The sequence below is a fragment of the Chrysochloris asiatica genome, unplaced genomic scaffold, assembly GCF_000296735.1.
Source record: "Chrysochloris asiatica unplaced genomic scaffold, ChrAsi1.0 scaffold00015, whole genome shotgun sequence".
Lineage (NCBI taxonomy): Eukaryota > Metazoa > Chordata > Mammalia > Afrosoricida > Chrysochloridae > Chrysochloris > Chrysochloris asiatica.
In genome coordinates, this window is record NW_006408533.1 from 11,954,248 (window position 1) to 11,974,919 (window position 20,672).

The 20,672-nt window shown below is 39.2% G+C and overlaps 1 protein-coding gene across 3 annotated transcripts in view; it reads right to left on the reverse strand.

Annotated features, from left to right (window-relative positions):
* Positions 1-20,672, reverse strand: part of B4GALT6 (UDP-Gal:betaGlcNAc beta 1,4- galactosyltransferase, polypeptide 6) — a 94,626-nt gene that overhangs the window by 12,699 nt on the left and 61,255 nt on the right. For 2 of the 3 annotated variants that reach the window (XM_006835042.1, XM_006835043.1), the window contains 2 exons: positions 11,447-11,571; positions 2,785-2,901 (listed from right to left, as the gene is read on the reverse strand). In XM_006835042.1, the coding sequence (XP_006835105.1) occupies positions 2,785-2,901; positions 11,447-11,571 (242 nt within the window). The remainder of the gene's footprint in view (positions 1-2,784; positions 2,902-11,446; positions 11,572-20,672) is intronic. The other variant, XM_006835044.1, reaches the window with a different exon arrangement.

Here is a 20,672-nt window from a genome sequence, read left to right on the forward strand (position 1 = left end):
GTTCTATCTCTGGTTGAGTAGTGGTTATGAGTCGAGCTGCTAATTTTAAGGTCAGCAATATGAAACTACCATCCATTCTGCAGGAGAAAGATGAGGCTTTCTGTTCCCATAAAGATTTATAGCTTTGGAAACCCTATACAGAATCGCTATGAGTCAGAACCAACTCCCTGGCATACCACCACCACCACCACCACCACCATGGACAAAATATTGATGATACAAAAAGCATAAACAAAGATGGAAGGAATACACAGTCAGTCTACCAAAAAGAAACAGTTGATATTCAAACAGTTCAAGAGGTAGCATATGATCATGAGCCAGTGGTACTGAAGAAACAAGTTCAATGTGCACTGAAGGCACTGGGAAAGAACAAGGCTTCAGAAATGGATGTAATACAAACTGAAATCTTTCAACAAACTTGTGCAGAACTGGAGGCACTCATTCATCTATGCCAAGAAATTTGGAAGACAGCTACACAGCCAACTGATGGGAAAAGATCTATATTTGTGTCTATTCCAAAGAGAGGTGACCCAATGGAATGTAGAAATGATTGGACTATACTATTGATATTACATGCAAGTAAAAGTTCGCTAAAGATAATTTTAAAATGGATGCAACAGTACGTTGACAGGGAACTGCCAGAAACTCAAGCCAGATTCAGACGAAGTGTGGAAAGAGGGATATCATTGCTGACATCAGATGGATGTTGGTTGAAAGTAGAGAATACCAGAAAGATGTTTACCTGTGTTTTATTGACTATTTGGCTCATGACAAGCTATGTACAACATTGCAGAGAATGAGTATTCTGGAACACTTAATCATTCTTGTGAGGAACCTGTACATAACATAGACTTAGAAGCAGTCATGGGAACAAAACAAGGGGACAATTAATGGTTAAAAAGCCAAGAAAGTTTGTGCCAGAGTTGTATTCTTTCACCATACTCATTCAATTTGTATGCTGAGCAAATAAAGTATGAGAAGATGGATTACATGAAGAAAAACGTGCCATCAGGATTGGAGGAAGAGTCATTAAAAACCTGCATATACAGATGACAGAACCTTGTTTGCTGAAAGCGAAGCGGACTTAAAATACTTATTGATGAAGATCGAAGTACACAGTCTTTGGTATGGGTTGTACCTCAATGTAAAGAAAACAAAAATCCTCACCACTGGACCAATAAACAACATCATGATAAATGGAGAAAAGATTGAAGTTGTCAAAGACTTCATTTTGCTGAAATCAACCATAAACACTCATGGAAACAGCAATCAAGAAATCAAATGATGGATTGCATTACGCAAATCTGCTGCACAAGACCTACTTAAAGTGTCCAAGAGCAAGGCTGTCAGGTTGAGGATTAAGGTGTACCTGACCAAAGCCATGATATTTTCAATAGTTTCATATGTATGTGAAAGTTGGACAGTGAATATAGAAGACCGTAGAAGAATTTATGCATTTGAGGTATAGTTTTGGAGAAGAATTTTTAAAGTACCATGTTATTCCAGAAGGACAAACAAATCTGTGTTGAAAGAAGTATAGCCAGAATGCTCTTTAGAAGCCAGGGTGCTGAGACTTGGTCACTCATATTTCAGACATATTGTCAGGATGTACCAACCTCTGCTGAAGAACATCATGCTTGGTAAAGTGGAGGGTCAGCTAAAAAGAGAAAGACCCTAAGGAGATGGATTGGCACAACAGCAGCAGCATTGGGCTCAAGTGTAAGGATTGTGAGGTTGGTGCAGGATTGGGCAGTGTTTTGTTCTGTTGTGCATAAGGTCATTATGAGTTGGAAGCAACTCAATGGCACCTAACAACAACAACCAGAAGGGACCAATCCGTGGAGAACAACATCATGCTAGACAGTGTTAGTGACAAAGAGGAAACAGAATGAAGCAGTGGCTATAGCAATACGCTCAAACACATCAATTAGTGTTACAAAGGTGTAGGACTAGACAACATTTCATTCTTTGGTACATGGGTCGCTATGAGTAGGAACTGACTCACTGGTACCTAATAACAACCTGTCTCACTTTCTAGAGTCCCTAATTGTCTAATGAAGTTGATCTAATACTGATTTCCAGAGTAGCTAGCAACCAGCCCATAGGATAAAGAATGCTTAGTCAATAATGATCTAAGCTTTGCTAGTTTTTTGTTGTTGTTGTTGTTTTTTAAACTTACCCTTGACTTTCTACATTTAAACTCATGGGTTAGAAATTGAACTGCTATTTCAAAATTCAACACTGAGGATCTAACTGAGGTGATTATAGGGTGTAAAAGTTCAGTTCACAATAACTAAGACTGAATTACTCTCCCAAGTTCACCAGTTATCAGTTCTGACACCAGTGCACTTGAGTCTAAAAGCTCCTAACTACCCAGAATCAGAAAATGAGCAGCTTCTTGGTAAATAAGGACTTCTAGGAATAAAAAAAAGATCATAATTTCAATGAAAGCATATGAAGGAACAGCATTAAAAGCAAAAGGAATATTTAATCTTATTAGAGGTGCAGTTATTTAACGTTTAAAATTCACAATTATACTATCTAAGGCTATCATAGTAAAGTCATACAGAATTGCTGAACAACTCATTTCATCAAGGCAAACTGTTTTTTACCAAAAAAGAGGTGGAAGAAAGACACAGGTTCAATTCAAAATGTAATTCTACTCAAATAAAAAACCAAGGGCTTGAATTTATTGATTAATTTTAAGCCAAACATTTTAAACCAAATCTATCTATGTTTACTAAAGTCTAAAATACATACTACTGCTTTGATACACAATCTAACCTGTTCGATGACATAAAAGGCAAATTCCAGCCGCTGTTTCTGGAGCATTGGAATCAGGTGCAGGAAAAAAATTGGAAGATGTTCATGGCGATTGCGGAAAGGGATGAGAACAGCCACCTTTAAAACAACAGGCACATAGGTAAGTAATTACTGCACCAGACCGTAGACATAAAAATAGTGATTAAGGAGTCCTGTTGTGGCACGATAAGACAAGCGCTCAATCACAAGGTCGGTTTGAACCTCAAGGTCGGTGGTTCAAATCCATCAACCAGTCCTTGGGAACACTAGTCTTGGTTGCTATGAGTTGAAATTGACTTGATGGCACTTAACAACAGCACAGTTATACTCACAGGGATTTTCTCACCAGAGATAGAAAAGTGATCAAAATCAAACACAGCCCTTGTGAGGCTGACAGAGCTTAATTTAGAGCACCCAAATTACAACTGTGAAAAATGCTACAAAAGTAGTGTTTATTGTACCAAGATTATAAAACTGGGAATGCTAAGTGTTCAGAGGGTCAGGGACACAAGACAAGCTGAGGTCCAAGAGTAGTAAGTAGTAGGCAGAGAGAGGAGGAGCCCTTGCAAAGGGTCCTGGTAGCAGGTGGTGGTGTGTTTGCCACCATGTGCAGAAAGAGTGCAGCAGGTTATATGAGGCGGGGAGATGCACACTGTGGTTCTGAAGGTCACACTAAGGATTGTGGTCTTTATCCTACTCAGACCATGGGAAGTCACTGAGAGATTTTAATTGAAAAGAAATTCAATCAGATTTGATTGAAAAGACTCCTTTAATGCAGCATGGAGAGTAGATTGGAAAAGGCCAGCTCAGGGAATCCAGTTCGAAAATTAATGCAATTACAGAGGTCTATGGCAATGGTAATTTGGAGGTAAAAAGAGAGGTGCATGAATCTTTTAAAAAACATTTAAGTGTCAAGTTAATAGGATTTAGTTATCAATTGGACTCGTGATGTGGCACTGTTAAGATCAGCACTAGACTGACAGTTCAAACTTACCCGCTGCTCCTCAGAAACCCCATACAGGGTTGTTTTGAGTTGAAACCAATTCAACTGCATTTAACAGCAACAGCTATCAGCAAGATATGAGGAGTGAGTAAGAGGAATATGTCAAGAGTAACTTCTAGGTTTTAAAGTAGATTATAAAAAATTTTTGATTCATAAATAGAATTTAAAATAGATTCCACTTGAATATCTACTACCCTACATATGGTTTATCTGGGCTAAAAATACTGTTGAGAAATATTAAAGAAATGTTCATATAAAGGATTCGAGTCACAGCTGATTGAAGCAACCCAACCATATATATGAGGGGACTTCAAACAGTTCATAAAAAAATTCCATTATCTTTAACTCCCATTTTTCTCTTTTTGAAGATCTCTCGTATTATCATAAAATACGCATGAATTTTAAAATGATATTACTACACTGCTTTTTCATCTAATTAAAACATACAGATAAGCTTTCAGTAATTTTATAAATGTATTTCAGTGGCAGTAAAATATTCATTTCAAAATGAAACTGATAATAAGATTATGATGTTAGAATGTTAAAGTAATAAAAATTATCATATAAGAAGCAGAGAAAACAAAGAAATTTGTCTATACATAAATGAAAGGAAGTTCTTCTTAAACATTCCAAAATATAAAAGAAAAAACATATATGTTGTTGTTGTTGTTATGTGCCATGGAGTCGGTTCTGACTCATAGCGACCCTGCACAGGGTTTCCGAGGCTGTAAGTCTTTATGGGAGCAGAACGCCTCATCTTTCTCCCGTGGAGCAGCTGGTAGTTTTGAACTGCTGACCTTATATATGTCAATTAAAATGATTGTTTCTATTTATTGATCTTTCTTTTTATAGGAAAAAAAATTTATTAGAACTCTCAAAATCAAGACTAGTAAACATCACCTATATGTTGTTGTTGATAAGTGCCATCGAGTTGGTTCCCCCCATAGCGATCCTGTGTAGAGTTTCTGAGGAGTGGCTGGTGAGCTTGAACCACCAACCTTCCGGTTCAAACCAACTTTGCAGTCCAATGAATTAACCCCCAGAGCTACACCAGGACTCCATCACCTACATAGAATGTCTAAATATGATATGGGACTAAACAGATAATTATCAATCATCATTTACTCAAGTCTTCTATTTCCTAACTCCAAAATTTATTATAGAAGCTAGCTTTTTCTACAATTTAGATTTTGCTCTTGAAAACATTTCCAAAACATTACTTTTCTTAACAATTCCTGAGCTACAATGGCTTTATTATATTGTCCATCTTCCAATAAAAACGGAAATTAGGACAATATGTTGTCTGTAGGTCATGTTTGGTAAGGTGAAGGGTCAGAGAAAAAAAGGAAGACCCCCAGCGAGATGGATTGGCAAAGTGGCAGCATCAATGGGTTCAAGCGTGGCAACAATGGTGAGGTTGGTCCAGGATCGGGCAGTGTTTCATTCTGCTGTGCATAAGGTCACTATGAGTCGGTACCAACTCGATGGGACCTAACAACAACAACAACATAGGTCATAAATTCCAAAATCATTAGATTTTCAAAGAATAGAAGATTGAAAATGTATCTAATCAGAATATATGTGTATCACTGTATACTCTAGATGTTAAAATACAATCTAAGTTGGTTTCAAAGTCCTGGTGTGACACTGTAGGATAAACACTAGACTGCAAGTTCAGTTTGAACCACACCGTCGGTGGTTCACACTCACCAGTCACTCCTTGGAAACCTTATACAGGGTCACTATGAGTCAGAACCATAACCAACAAACTAGTTATAACAAAATTATGGAAGAACATCAAATTTGGCATTTATTGAAATTTCATCTAAGCCAAAGTATTTTTCACTAATGAATGAGTAGAGTGTCAGTGTGGTGCTGCACGATCAGTACTGGACTGCTAACCACAAGGTTGGTGGTTCAAACTCACCAGCCACTACTTGTAAACCCTATACATGGTCACTGTGAGTCAGAAGTGACTTGACAGCACTTAACCACAAGAACAATGAATGAATAAATGCAAGCAATTGAAAGTACAAAGATCTAGGAGTGCTAACCCTACTTGTAAAAATCTTGCATTAGATTATTTTGTTGTTGTTGTCATTAAGTGCCTTTAAGTTGGTTCTGATTTACAGCAACCTTGTATAGAGTTTCAGAGGCTTTTAAATCTTTGTAAGAGCAGAAACCTCATCTTTCTCCTGTGGAGCAGCAGGCGACTTGAACCACAGACTATATTAGATATGTTGTTGTTGTTGTTAAGTGCCATCAAGTCAGTTCCAACTAATAGCGATCTTGTATAGGGTTTCTGAAGAGTGGCTGGTAAATTTGAACCACTGACCTTGCATTTCAAACTGACCTTGCAGTTCAATGCTTATTCTACAGTGCCACATGAGGACTCCATTATTAAATACAGTCAGCAGAAAATAAAAACATTTACCTGTGTTTTACAGTACTAAGATTATAACCAAACTCACTGCCATTAAGTCAATTCAGACTCAAAGACAGAGTAGAATTGCCCCATAAGGTTCCCAAGGCTGTGAAGCTTTTGGTCAGCGCAGACTACCTCTGAAACTCTATACAAGGTTACTATGAGTCAGAACCAACTCAAAGGCACTTACTGACAACAATCACATCATTGTCCTGTGGAGTAGCTGGTGGATTCAAATGGCTGATCTTTTCTTTTGCAAAAGAGCACTTTAGCCACTGTGCCACCAGTGCTTGGTGCAGGATTATTATTAGTTTTTTGAAAAAGAGAAGAAAAGATAGTCTAGAAAAATTGAAGACAGCCAAACCAAAAATAGAGTCCTGGTGTGGCACTGAGAGTTAATACACTGGACTGCAAAATCGATTTGAACCACAAGGTCAGAGGTTCAAGCTCACCAGCTGCTCCTTGGAAATCCTATACGGGGTAGCTATGGGTCGGAACCAATGTAATGGCACTTAACAGCAACAAAACCAAAAATACCGTAATTAATAATCCTTTAATGTAGATGAGATAGAGAAAAACAAAGAGCCAATGATTGCTATGAAGCAGATCTTTTTATGTTTTCATTTATTACTTCATGTTTGGTAAGTCACAGGAGCTGAAAAGGTTCTCATGTGCAGCCAAATTCAGTTTGGATCCCATGCCTTTTCAATTTGTCTCAGAAGGTACCTCCTGGGCTTGTGAAGCTGAGGGTCACAGGATTGAAATGACAAGACAACAGCATCTGGGACTCCCTTTTGTAGCTCCACAGAATAGCATCCTATCATATTGGGAAGAGTCCTGGTGTGGCATTGTGCGTTAATGCGCCAGACTACAAAGCCGTTTGAACTGCAAGGTCAGCGGTTCAAGCTCACCAGCTGCTCCTCGGAAACCCTATACAGGGTTGCTATGGGTCGGAGCCAACTCAACGGCATTTAACAACAACAAAAGCATGTTGGGAACTCCCTATTCAATGGGGAACATGCTATCATTTGTTGGCATAGTCAAGGAATTCCCAGATTAATTCTTTGGCAAGGAAATTAGATAATGCGTACATATCACTACTTATTATCTAAACGGTGTCAGTGTGGTAACATCTACCAAAGTAAGGGTCAAGCTTAGTCTTCCTGGGTTTTCATTTGCCCAGAAGTTGACTTGTTGTTGTTGTTAAGTGCCTTCGAGTCGATTCCCACCCATAGTGACCCTGTCTAGGGTTTCCAAGGAGGAACTGGTGATCTTGAACCACCGACCTTGCAGTTCAAATGGCTTTGCAGTCTAACGCATTAAGCCACAGCGCCACACCAGGAGTCTACTGAGGACATAATGTAAATGGGCTACAAAAGCAGTAAAGGTTAATAATAGATGATATTTAAGGGAAGAAACTACTAAATGACAGCAGAGTACATATTAATCAGAGACGGTTTATATTAATTAAAGATAATTGGCAGAGTGATGAACTGAACATATAAAAATAAGGTCCTAATATACAGTAATTTCTTCAGTGAAGCCTTTAGAATATCAAGATTTTGTCTTTTTGTTTTTTTAAATTCTATAAGGAAACTCAGAATGTAAAAGCAAAAGAAAGTACCAGTGCGTTGGCAAACTCAAATAAGCTAAACTAATATTTAATAGCAAGTAAATATCAAAATTGTAATGAGATATATCAAAAATTTTGAACACTATGTCTAGAGCAAACTTTTGATCAAAGTAAAGCTTGAAAACATTTTAAACATTTATTTGGCATGCCTCTTATGTCTGTCGAATGGCATTCTCAATATTTTGATACTAATTGGCTAGAAAAAGATCTCAGTGTTCTGTGATAATTTATTTTGAGGTGGAATTACCTTCATTTTAGGATACTTTCTTCTATGTGCCCTAATTTGCTGTTTGAACCACTATTCTACTGATACAGCTTCAGTGAAGATAGAATATCTAGTCATTATCTTCTGAACAACACTTCGTCTTCACGAATCTCTCCTTCATTACCTCTTCTCTTGTTCACACAAAATTATCCCATTCCTTTTGCTCCCGAGTTTTAAAACCACTAATTTCACCAATTTATGCACCTGTTTTTCCCACTCTTATTTTCTCCTACACATACCATGAAGAGATAATAAAGAAAGTTATTTCTTCACTTCTTTTTCGCCACCATGTTTTGGCTTAATTTCAAATTTCAAGCACATCATCAGTTACATTGTCCCTAAATGACTGGGTTTTATACTCAGTCACTTTCAGAAGGAATCTAGCTCTTTTCCACTAACTAGGACTGGGGGAAAACAGAAACTACCAAGGAAGGCCTCATTCCCCAACAGTATTTTCAGCTTCATTTTCCTCTTCCTTATTTTCAGGGCCTATAGAAACATTTCTCAAATTGAAGACTCCTATTAAATAAATAAGCAACAACAATAAAAACAACAAAACAGATCCTTGTTCCCATGTTCATTCAATCAGAATGTTCAAGGGCTTGCATTTTTACCACATACTTTAGGTTTGGAAACAAAGTTGTCCAAGCCCTGAGTTTGAACCATGAATGAAAAGGCATGTCTCAGGTTGTTGGTTGTTGTTAAGTAGCATGGAGTCGGTTCTGACTCATAGTGACCCTGCACATGGTTTCTGAGGCTGCTAATCTTTACGGGAGTAGAAAGCTTCATCTTTCTCCCACAGAACAGCTGGTAGTTTCAAACTGCAGACCTTGAGGTTAGCAGCCCGATTCGTAACCACTATGCTACAAGAGCTTCTTATGTCTCAGGTAAACACTACTAATGACCTAAGATGCTTCACCATCTTCCTCTCCCAGTCTCCCTTTTAGAAATAAACTTGCCTCTGTTCCATGTCCAAACTGTGCTGAAATCTTGCACTTAACCCTGAAATGTTCAGGAGTACCTTGGATTTGCTGCAGTTACTAGTTTTAGAGGATCTCAGTTCCAATAAACTTGGCCATCAATCAACATGGTGAGTATTTTGTTAGTTAAAAGAAAAAGAACAGAGGGGGCCTCAAAAATTAAGAATCAAGTTGGTGGCAATGTTTAGCATAAATCCAATTGTTCTTTCCTCTCTCTCAACTCTGTTCCAATATTGGAACTGGATATTATTGGTGCTATTAAAGAGTGTTGAATCAATTCCAACTCACAGCAACCTTGTACAGGGCTTGAACTGTTAACCTTGTGGTTATCAGCCCAGACCTTATCCTACAGCACCACATAAGGACTCCATAGCATATCATTAGAGGGAAAAAATATTTAATTTATTTAAGTATAACTCACCTCTAAATGATCTCCAAAATCCCTACCATCATTTTAGCTGCATAGCTCAGAACTAAACACCATATTCTGTGAAAGACTTGTGCTCAAAGCTGAAATAACAGCAGTTACCATACAGTTCCTAAGTAAGATAAGCTAATTTTAGATCCCTGAACTAGGTTTGCTACTAGGAACTCCACTTTCAGTCCTGCCGCCTACTGAGTCACATGGAGTGTGCAATCTACTAAGTAGGAACGACTCATGAATGCTATCCAAAAAAATGAGAAGAAAACAAATTATAAGATATAAAATCTAACATCTGGATAACAAGAAGGATTTCCATTTTGCTGATCCTAAATTATTTGACTACTTCTGTGCTATACAACTGCATACCTGTGGGGTAAGCTGCTGTGTCCTACACGAATACTCACCTGAAGGCCAACCACCCCCATTCTGACCCTCAGCCACCCCAGCATTCATGACTAATCCACTGTGCTGGTACTTTCATTAGCATTCAACACACACAATCATCACTCAAGTAATACAAATGATTTGCCAAGGACATGATAAATAAAATGGCTTATATATTATAAAGAAAAATAAATAGGAAAAAATGAAAAGATATCTTTATTAAATAAATGAATCTGATCTGACAAATAGCATCTAGACAATTGTAAAATAGAATGATTTTCCAAAATTTGTATTGGTATCCATTTGAGCAGCGTCCCAAGACCATAAGAACACTGAACCATGAGAAAAATTATTTATTTAATAATTTGTAACCAGGTCAAGAAGACATTTATTTGCCTCAAATACAATTCAACAAAAGTGGTCTTGGTGCTTACTTACACAAGACAATATTCTGCATGTTCGAGAAGCAGATATAGATAATGTTGTTGTTGTTGTTGTTAAGTGCCGTTGAGTCGATTCTGACCTATAGCAACCCTGTATAATAGGGTTTCCAAGGAGTAGCTGGTGAGCTTGAACCGCCAACCTTGCAATTCAAACAGCTTTGCAGACTGGCACATTAACCCACAGCACCACACTAGTACTCCCAAACAGAGAGTTCAACTAGAGGAAGTCTTTTCCATGAATTAAACAGCACCCAATTCTCTTTTCTAACAGTGATTTTTTTTCCTTTTCACTAAAATAGGTATATTTTAGCAGAATATTTAACATTTTGAAAAGAGAACCCCAAAACTGTTACCAGATTAGGCTTTGTCACAATTCTTAAGGCAACAACATTTCATTTTAGTTATTCATTGTTTTCATTTCAATTACATAAATGTTATTTTCTACTCACATGTAACAATACTATACAAGTCTGTTCTCATTAACTGAGTTCGTATGTAGCATTGAGAGCAATATGGTCTAAACCATGGCTTTCAATTAAAAAAAAAAAAACAACAGCTGATCTCTACACCATATATTTTTCAAAGAAAACATTTAGTAGAATTCTGACACGGGGTGAGCAGCCTCCTTAGAATTCTTGGTCTCTGTGGAACAGAACTGGAATATCTCAGTGCTAGACACCATTAGAAATCAGGATATTAATCTCCTCCCTGTGAGTTCTCGGTGGTCCAGTACTTGGTGGAGTTGCACCTACAGGCAGCCAGTAATTATTAGTGATGGTTGTAGCAGAGGAATCATACCCTCTCTTCCAAAACAGAACAGAAAACAATCCACTTATTAAACCAGTTTCAAATGATGTATTTATTACCAGGAACTTTAAGAGGCTGCAGATCCTAGTAATAAATAAGCTTATGTTTTATAGATATATTTAAATTCTTCATAAGTAATACTATTAAGTCATATTCTAACTGTGGATACGTATGTGCATATTAATGACTTACACTCATCAAGAATGAAGGGTATTTCTCTCTGCATTCTGGATTTAGCGTACAGTAATAGTTACATTACTTACAAAAGCAATGACTTTACCTTCCATCTTGGTTTACAGTCTTTAGGCCTCCAGTGACCTCCTGGTTCAATATCTAAATCCTTGGCAAAGAGTTGATGAATTTCATCAAAACTGATTTCGCTTACATTGACATTGAGGAATCCCCCTATAAAATCAAAATAAAGAAGTATTTTAATATTGTTTGCTTCAAAGATGCAAGCAAGACAAATAAATGGTAATCATTAAGGTACTGTTACTGTTGTTAAGTTCTGTTGAGTTGGTTCTGATTCATCGTTGTTGTTGTTGTTAAGTACCATGGAGTCGGTTTCGACTCATAGTGACCCTGCACAGGGTTTCCAAGGCTGTAAATCTTTATGGGAGCAGAAAGCCTCATCCTTCTACCACGGAACGGCCAACCTTGAGATGAGCAGCCCAATTCATAAGCACTACATTAATATAGTGACCCTGCATAATACAGCTGGTGGGTTTGAACCACGACCCTTATAGTCAGCAGTCCAGCACTTATCCTACAGCACCACACCAGGGAAATGGTAGATCTTAGTTGTCAGTGTTGCTGTTGTTGTTCGGTGCCTTCAAGTTGGTTCCAACTCATAGGGAACCTATGCACGAAAGAACGAAACACTGCCTGGTCCTCACAATCTTTGTTATTCTTGAATCTATTGCTGCTGCCTTGTATCCTTCTCAATGGGGGTCATCTTCTTTTTTTCTAACCCTCCACTTTACCAAATGTAGTGTCTTTCTCTAGAGACAGGTCCCTCCTGTTAATATGTCTGAAGTGTGAGAGACAAAGTCTTGCCATCCTTGCCTGCAAGGAACATTCTGGCTGAGCCTCTTGCAACACAGAACTGTCTGTTCTTCTGGCAGTCCATGGTACTTTTAATATTCTTCTCCAAAATCATAACTCAAGTGCATCAGTTTTTCTACTGTCTTCCTTATTCACTGTCCAACTTTCACATGTATATGGGCAACTGAAAATGCCATAGCTTGGGTCAGGTGCATCTTAGTCCATAAACTGATATCTCTGCTCTTGAAGACTTTAAAGAGGTCTTGAGCAGCATATTTCCTAGTAGTCTGGTTTATTTCAGTTGTTACAGCATAATTACTAACAATGCCATTTTTCAAGTTTAGGTGATAAATTATTTATTACCCTAATTACCTAAAACTTTTTTTTTTATTATCTTATTTTGTTATGTGCCACAAGTCAATCACGACTCATAGTGGCCCTGTTTCTGAGGAGCACCTGATGGGTTTGAACTGCCAACCTTGTGGTTTGCAGTCCAGTGCTATTCCAACAGGGCCACACCACGAGTCCAAACAGTAGAGAAATAAATAATTTATCATCTAATCTGAAGTACTATAGTATAAGTACTGGTCTGATAACCACAAAGTCAGTGGTTCAAACATACCAACAGCTCCTAGGATACTGTATACAGGGGCTTTATGAGTCAGAACTTACTCATCGGCACTTAACAACAACATCTTAGGTAAACCAGGAACGCTGGTGGTGCTGTGAGTAAAGCACTGGTCTGCTATCTAAAAGGTTGGTGGTTCATACCCACCAGTTGCTCCATGGGTTAATGATGAAGCTATTTCAGTAAAGATTTACAGCCTTGGAAACTCTATAAAGCAGTTGGACTCTATCCTATAGGGTCACTCTCTGGTAGGGTAGTGGTTACGAATCAGGCTGCCAACCGCAAGGTCAGCAGTTCAAAACTACCAGCTGTTCCATGGGAGAAAGATGAGGCTTTCTGCTCCCGTAAAGCTTTACAGCCTCAGAAACCCTGTACAGGTTTGCTATGGGTCGGAACTGACTCGATGGAACTTAACAACAACAATAAGGTCACTATGAGTCAGATTCAACTCAATGGCAGTGAGATCTTTGATAAATGAGCCAATTAAAATAAAATTGCTCATTTAAACATTTTGCTCTTGGTTAATATGCTAATTATGTTTATATTCTTTAGAAAATGTTTGCATGTAATTACAATTTTGTGTATCAGTGCAACTTCATAGCATTCAAGTATTTAAACTTTTTTATTTCAACACAGTCAACACAGGGACACATTAGCATAGTATATAAAAGCCAATTAAGCAATTAGTACTGTTGGAAGAAGTGCAGCCAGAGTGCTCCTTGGAGGCCAGGATGGCCAAACTTCATCTCTAATACTTCAGATATATTGTCAGGAGGGACCAGTCGCTGGAGAAGGATATCATGTTTGGTAAGGTGAAGGGTCAGAGAAAAAGAGAAAGATCTCCAGCCAGATGGATTGGCCAAGTGACAGCATCAATGGGCTCAAGCGTGGCAACAATTGTGAGGTTGGCCCAGGATCGGGCAGTGTTTCATTCTGTTGGGCATAGGGTCACTATGAGTTGGTACTGACTTGATGGCACCTAACAACAACAACAAATATTATGAAGGAGATTGAATCATATTTAATCTTTCTGTGCCTCAGCTTTCTCATCTGTAAAATAAGTAGTACTGTCTGCCTCCCAAGGTGATTGTATCAATTAGATGAAATAATGCATGTGAAAGATGTAAGCACTGGGCTTGATATAAGATTGTTGTTATTGTTAAGTGTCGTCGAGTCTATTCCGACCCATAGTGACCCTGTATAGGGTTTCCAAGGAGCAGCTGGTGAGCTTGAACCACTGACCTTACAGTTCAAATGACTTTGCAGTCTGACGCATTAGCCCACAGTACCACACCAGGACTCCTTGACCTAAGATACACACTCATAAATGGCAGCAACTATTGCTGTCATCTACTCTGCTGACATTTCTGAAGAGGAGGAATTTGCAAACACAATTCAAGAAATGTATTTTAGGTGTCTACCATGTATCAGAACTTCTGGTGTGGTGCTGTGAGTTAATGCACTGGACTGCAAAGTTGGTTTGAACCACGTTTGGCAGTTTAAGCTCACCAGTCATTCCTTGGAAACCCTACGCAGGGTCACTATGGGTCGAAACTGACTCAATGGCACTTGCAACAACAACCATGTATCAGGGAGTCCTGGTGTGGTGCTGTAGGATCAGCACTGGACTGCTAACCACAAGGTCAGCAGTTCAAACCCACCAGCTGCTCCTTGGAAACCCTATCCAGAGTTGCTATGAGTTGGCACTTAACAACAACCATGTATCAGGCCTTGGTACACAAAATTGAAAAACCACAGACTTCTACGGTGCTCCTGATCCAGTAGGCATGCATCCTCTAAAGTAACAAATAAATGAGTTTTACTCCCTAGCTTTTCTAATTTATACCATTTAGAGAGAAATTATTTTAGATAAGAGTATCATTTCCATTCACCTAGTCAAAAGCAGAACTAAGTATCAAGAAGTCTACGTAGCTTCAGCCAAGAACTGAAATAACTGCAGATTGCTTAGGTACCTTTCAAAGCAGTATTGTCTTCAGTATTTTCAATGTTACAGAGAATAATGTGGTAGTGGTGGTGTGCTGTGGAGTCGGTTCCGACTCATAGCTACACTGTATAGGGTTTCCGAGGTTGTAAATCTTCATGGAAGCCTCATCTTTCTCCCGCAGAACAGCTGGTAGTTTCAAACTGCTGACCTTGAGGTTAGCAGCCCGATTCATAACAACTACACTACCAGAGCTCCTTAGAGAATAGTATAGCAAAGACAAAAAGAATGGAGCTATGGATCATCTTTTTTAAACAGTTTTAATGTTTCCCTTGGACTTCCAAATAGGGACAAATTGCTCTAGAATCTCTCCTGCCAAGGTTTTCTCTCTTACTTCTTCATCTCATAAAATATAAACCAACAGATGTTCAGATTTCACAATGTCAAGTCTTCTCTGGGGGCCACAGATTCCACATACAAAGAGGTTTCAAACTGTTCATGAAAAAAAATCCCTTTTCAATTCCATTTCTCCATAAACTTTTTGAAGCCCCCTCATATAAAACACTCAATTCCTCTCTGGAGCTTTGCTTTCTTCCTGCTATTCTACATTCCATAAATATTTCACAGTGGCCTGTTTTTCCATCCCCACCTTCATCCTTACTAGACAGGAACTTAATAGCTTCCACTAAGCACTGAGGCATGCTTTCCAGAAATACTTTAAAATGCAAATGCCTAAAGTTTCACACAGTAGGCTAGGGGGAATAAACGTGCCATCTTGTAATGGCTGCCTGTGGGACAAGATATACAAAGTAGCTAATCTCTGAAAGATCAGATTTACCTAAAGAAGCTAGAAACCAGAGAATTTGCAGAGAAAGCATAGGCCAAATGTAACATGGGTCAATCAAGTACAGACTGTTAGGACTCAGCTGACAAACAGAATTGAGCACTGTAATCAAATAAGACTAACACAAAGAAATCTGATGCATTTAATGGGATGCATGATCGCTAAAATTATAGTAATTAGTCTGAATAATAAGCAGTTCACACAAGTAACTGAAGTTTGTATTCTTTATGCAATGTTACGCCAGTTTTGTTTTTGTTGGGTTTTGAGGTTTTTTTGCCTTTTTTTCCAGCTTCATTGCTTCAACAACTGAAATCATGATTATTGTCACAGTTTATTTCAGTTGTCACTTACAGTGTAACATTTATCTCAAATACATAAGCACTGGCCAAAAAAAAAAAAAAACTGTTTTCTCAAAGGAGACGTTTCTTGCATTCCTCTCTTACTTTCCTTGACACTGGGGGGCACTCTACTCTCACCTCTCTCCTGTCTGTCTGCCCAGCACACCCCTGCTCCCACCCCTCAAAGCCACTAGCAGCTTTCCAGTGTTCATATCACTTCTTTGCTCTGGAATCCTCATGTGTTGCTAGCTGAAGGTCAAAGATGACCTAGTGGCCTCAGACTCATCACAGGGGTAATAGCAACCTTGTTAAGCTGGAGAAAATACAGCTCCAGGTCAAGACTTGTGACAGTAAATGATAGGCAGAGAAGAGGAAGACTAAACACTCATTTCAGAGGAAGGGAGGCGATCCTGTGCGTAGGAGGGAAAGTCAAAGGATACTTGATAGAAGACCAGAAACAAGCACTTAAACTGTGGTCAGCAAAACAGCCAATCTACTGCTGTCAAGTCAATTCCAACTCAGAGTGACCCTTTAGGACACAGTGGAACCACCCCTAGGGTGTTGTTGTTGTTAAGTGCTGTGGAGTCGGTACCGACTCATAGCAACCCTGGACTGGTGAGCTTGAACTGTCAACCTAATAATGTCAACCTAATTGTATTAACCCATAGCGCCACAACAGGACTCCCCTTAGGGTCTTAGAGACTGAATTTTTACCACAGAAGACAGCCTGTTCTCCTACAGAGAGGCTGGAGGGTTTGAACTGGTGATCTCGTGATTAGCAGCCCAGTTTGTAATACAACAGGGCCCTCTAAAGGCATGAATCCAGATAGAATGGGAAGTCAGGTCCCCCATCACAGCATCGTCAGATTTCACCTTCATCTCTGAACAAAGGCAAAAGTAAGAAGCAGTAAACTAGGATCAGCACCCTTCATTCACAGCCCGGGGGACTTCAAGAGGACAATGAAGAAAGGTTCTGCTGGGCTTCATGGAGAACACCCACGTCCACTTTCCTGTGCTAAATCTGAACATTTCAAGCTGGAATTGTGCTTTCTTTTCCCAATTAGAGATGAAAAAGTAAAATAAATAAAGATATTGACTAAAATCCATTTACTTTACCCAGTAGTATAAAGAATCAACAGACAAATGCAAATTATGTAGTTTATCAAATACGAATTTCACTGCTTTGAAGGTAGATTGGGTCTAGAGAGATCAGAACAGAAGAATCATTGGTCCCTGAAGAGGGAGAGTCTACCCATTCATCACCTAGAGGGCGGGAGTGAAATTAGTTCTTTTATGTGACTTTTTGCCTTGGTTCTTTGGAAATACAGCTTGAGGCACCATAGGGTAAACACTGGACCTCATGGTTGGTTTGAACAGCAAGGTTGACCATCCACTCCTCGGAAACCCTATACAGGGTCACTGTCAGTTGAGATGGACTCAGTGGCATTTAACAACAATGACAAGCCCTGGATTACCTTTGCCTTAGCTTGCTAGCCCAGAGCGTTTGTTACTTTTATCTAGGTTGATTGGTATTTGGTGGGTAAACTGTAAGTAACTTCATCTGATGCATTTTGTTTGGTCCTGAGTTGTGTGTGGCCACTGCAATGGATTATCAAACCCAGAAGTCAAGAGTGCTGTGAGATGAACTGGTGAAAAGGCTGAGAGTGGACGCATATCTGACCTGCACTACTTGGGAATAGCTTTGGGCTTGCTACTGCTTAGTTTACAACTGACTTTAATTCCCTACTTTTCCACTTTACCTAGTGGAATTGGCAGGAATAGTAATTATGGAAGTTATAGTGTCTGAACCTGTCTAACTTCGGGGTAGTGGGGTTAATAACCAGGATCAGCCCAAAGCTGATTCCCAATTAGTGGAGTCCTGGTGCGGCACTGTGGGTTAATGCACTGAACTGCAAAGTCAGTTTGAACCGCAAGGTCGGCAGTTCAAATTCATCAGCCACTCCTTAGAAACCCTATACAGGGCTGCTGAGTTGGAACTGACATGACAGCACTTAACAATAACAACAACAACAAAGTCAGTCGTAAACTACTGCAATATACTTTATCTATGGTGCTATAGCATCCGCACTGGACTGCGAACCATGAGATTGGCGGTTCAAACCCATCAGATACTCCTAAGAAACCCTATATAGAGTCACTGTGAGTGAGAACAAAAACAATATATTTCCACTTACAATTATATTTACATTCAATTACCAAAAGATTAGGAAAGAGGCATGGAACAGATCCTCTATCCACAGGGTACATACCCTGATTGGACTTGTAGCCTCTAGAACTGTGAAAAATAAATTGTCTTCAAAGCCACCCACTTTGTGGTCTTTTGTTATGACAGCTCTAGGAACTAAGGACTGAAACCTTAATTCTGGAGACTCTGGTTCCTGTCACTCTTCTAGCTTTAGGGCTTCAAATATGCCACAGCACAGAGTTCTAAAGACAGCTTCGAAGAAAGACTTAACTTCCCATAGGTATGTCTGTCTGGATGAATTCCTCTCCAAAGCCAGAAAGAGGTGTTACTCCACACATTCACTCTGCCACCTGAGGCTCTGAGGTTACATAAGTCATCTTGCCACCGGTAACCTACTGTCCCTTTGAAGTCAATACTCAAAACTGCTGGATTTTGGATGCTTTATTTAGGCTTTTCAAGTTATGTAATTTTATAACCTTATTCAACTAGTTGGTGAGTGTGGTGGCTCCGTACAATAAGCATTGGACTGCTAACCACAGGGTCTCTGCAAGATGAAACTTTGCAAATTATTCATTGGTTAGAGGGTAAACACGTGTTAACATGGATGATGGAGCAGACAATAAGTAACCAGATGGAGGCTGACAGAAGCTAGATGAAGGTACAGGAGACACGGAGGCATGCAAGAGTTAAAGTGGATAGCAGTGAATACTGTTAACTGACGGTACATACAGGGGATTGCAATCATTCAGATGAAGCAAACTATGATATGTTGAATGCAAAATGGGTTATCTGCTCTGTAAATTTTCACTCAATTCACAATCAAAAGTTAAAGAAATTTGTGCAAAAGGTATCCCACATGTAAACAAATGAATAGACCCTGTTCAGCCCAAGATTTTACTTCCTAATAAAGGTGGTGCTGTTGTTAAATGCGTACAGTTGGTTCCGACCCATAAGGACCCTCTAGAGGGTTTCCAAGGAGCATCTGGTAAGCTTGAACTATCTGACCCAAAATACAGTCTTTTTAGTCATCTCATATGAATGCTAAAGGAGACAATGACAAAGAAAAAAAGAAAGAAAAAGCCTGATGCATTTGAACTGTGGTGTTGGCAAGGCTGTCAAATGTGTCACAGCCCAGAACTTTGGTAACAAATTCAAATAAGGATTTAATGTCCCTTGGGTAAGAGAGAGGGTCGAGAAAAAGAGGGAGACCCCCAACGAGATGGATTGGCCAAGTGACAGCATCAATGGACTCAAGCGTGGCAACAGGAGTGAGGTTGGCTCAGTATCAGGCAGTGTTTCGTTCTGCTGTGCATAAGGTCACTATGAGTCAGTACCAACTCGATGGCACCTAACAACAACAGGTTCATCTCTGGTATAGCGCTGTGGGCTAATGCGGCAGACTAAAAATTCGTTTGAACTGCAAAGTCAGTGGTTCAAGCTCACCAGCTGCTCCTTGGAAACCCTACAAAGGGTCACTATGGGTCGGAATCAACTCAACAGCACTTAACAACAACACGGTCTGTCTCTGTGAATGAATACTGAATATACTGTGGACTACCAGAGAACATACAGATCAGTCTCAGAAAAAAACAGAATCAGAATGCTCCTCAGAAGCAAGGCTAGTGAAACTTCAGCTCACTTACTTGGCACATGTATGTCCTCAGGAAAAATGAGGGAAACTCTCAGTGAGATCAATTGACACAACAGCAAAAAAAAAAAAAAGGAAGCAAACATACCAATGATCATGAAGATGGTGCCAGACAAGGCCATGTTTTATTCTGTCATATCATCGTCAAACAATGTTATACCAGAGTCAGAGCTGACCTGAGAGCCACCACCAACAAGCATATTGACCACAACAGTACTTCTAACAACCTTTTTTTTGTCTTGCTTTCTAAGGTTATCTCTTGCTTTATTCTGAGAGACTAATCTTATCCTCCAGTTAACAGTCCTTGATCTATCCCCAGTTTTGTCTCCAAATCCACCCATAAACCTTTAACCCATTCCTTCCTGCCTCTTACTCCTCATTCTCCCAACAGTTTCCTGAGTTCCTGCCTATTGGTAAGCTGACAAACTGCTTTAAATTCATAACCAAAAATTTCTTCAAATCTGTGACACACATTTTAACATTCTTTCAAAGAGGTGTGCCTTACAAACAAGGTGTACATATAACAAATACTTCTTGCTTCCCAAAAGCAATTATAAAATTAATGATGTACCATGTATCAAGCCAGTGAGGATTAAATAGAAAAATTCTACCAACTTCTTCAATCTGAAATCGATCAAACATGCAATCAAAATGCATTGATCATTACTGGTGATTGGAATACAAAGGTTGGGAGCAAAGAGGAAGGATCAGTAGTTGGAAAATATGGCCTTGGTGATAGAAATGATTCTGGAGAACGCATGATAGAATTCTGCAAAACCAATGATTTGTTCATTTCAAATACCTTCTTTAGACAGCATAAGAGATGGCTATACACATGGTCCTCACCAGATGGAAT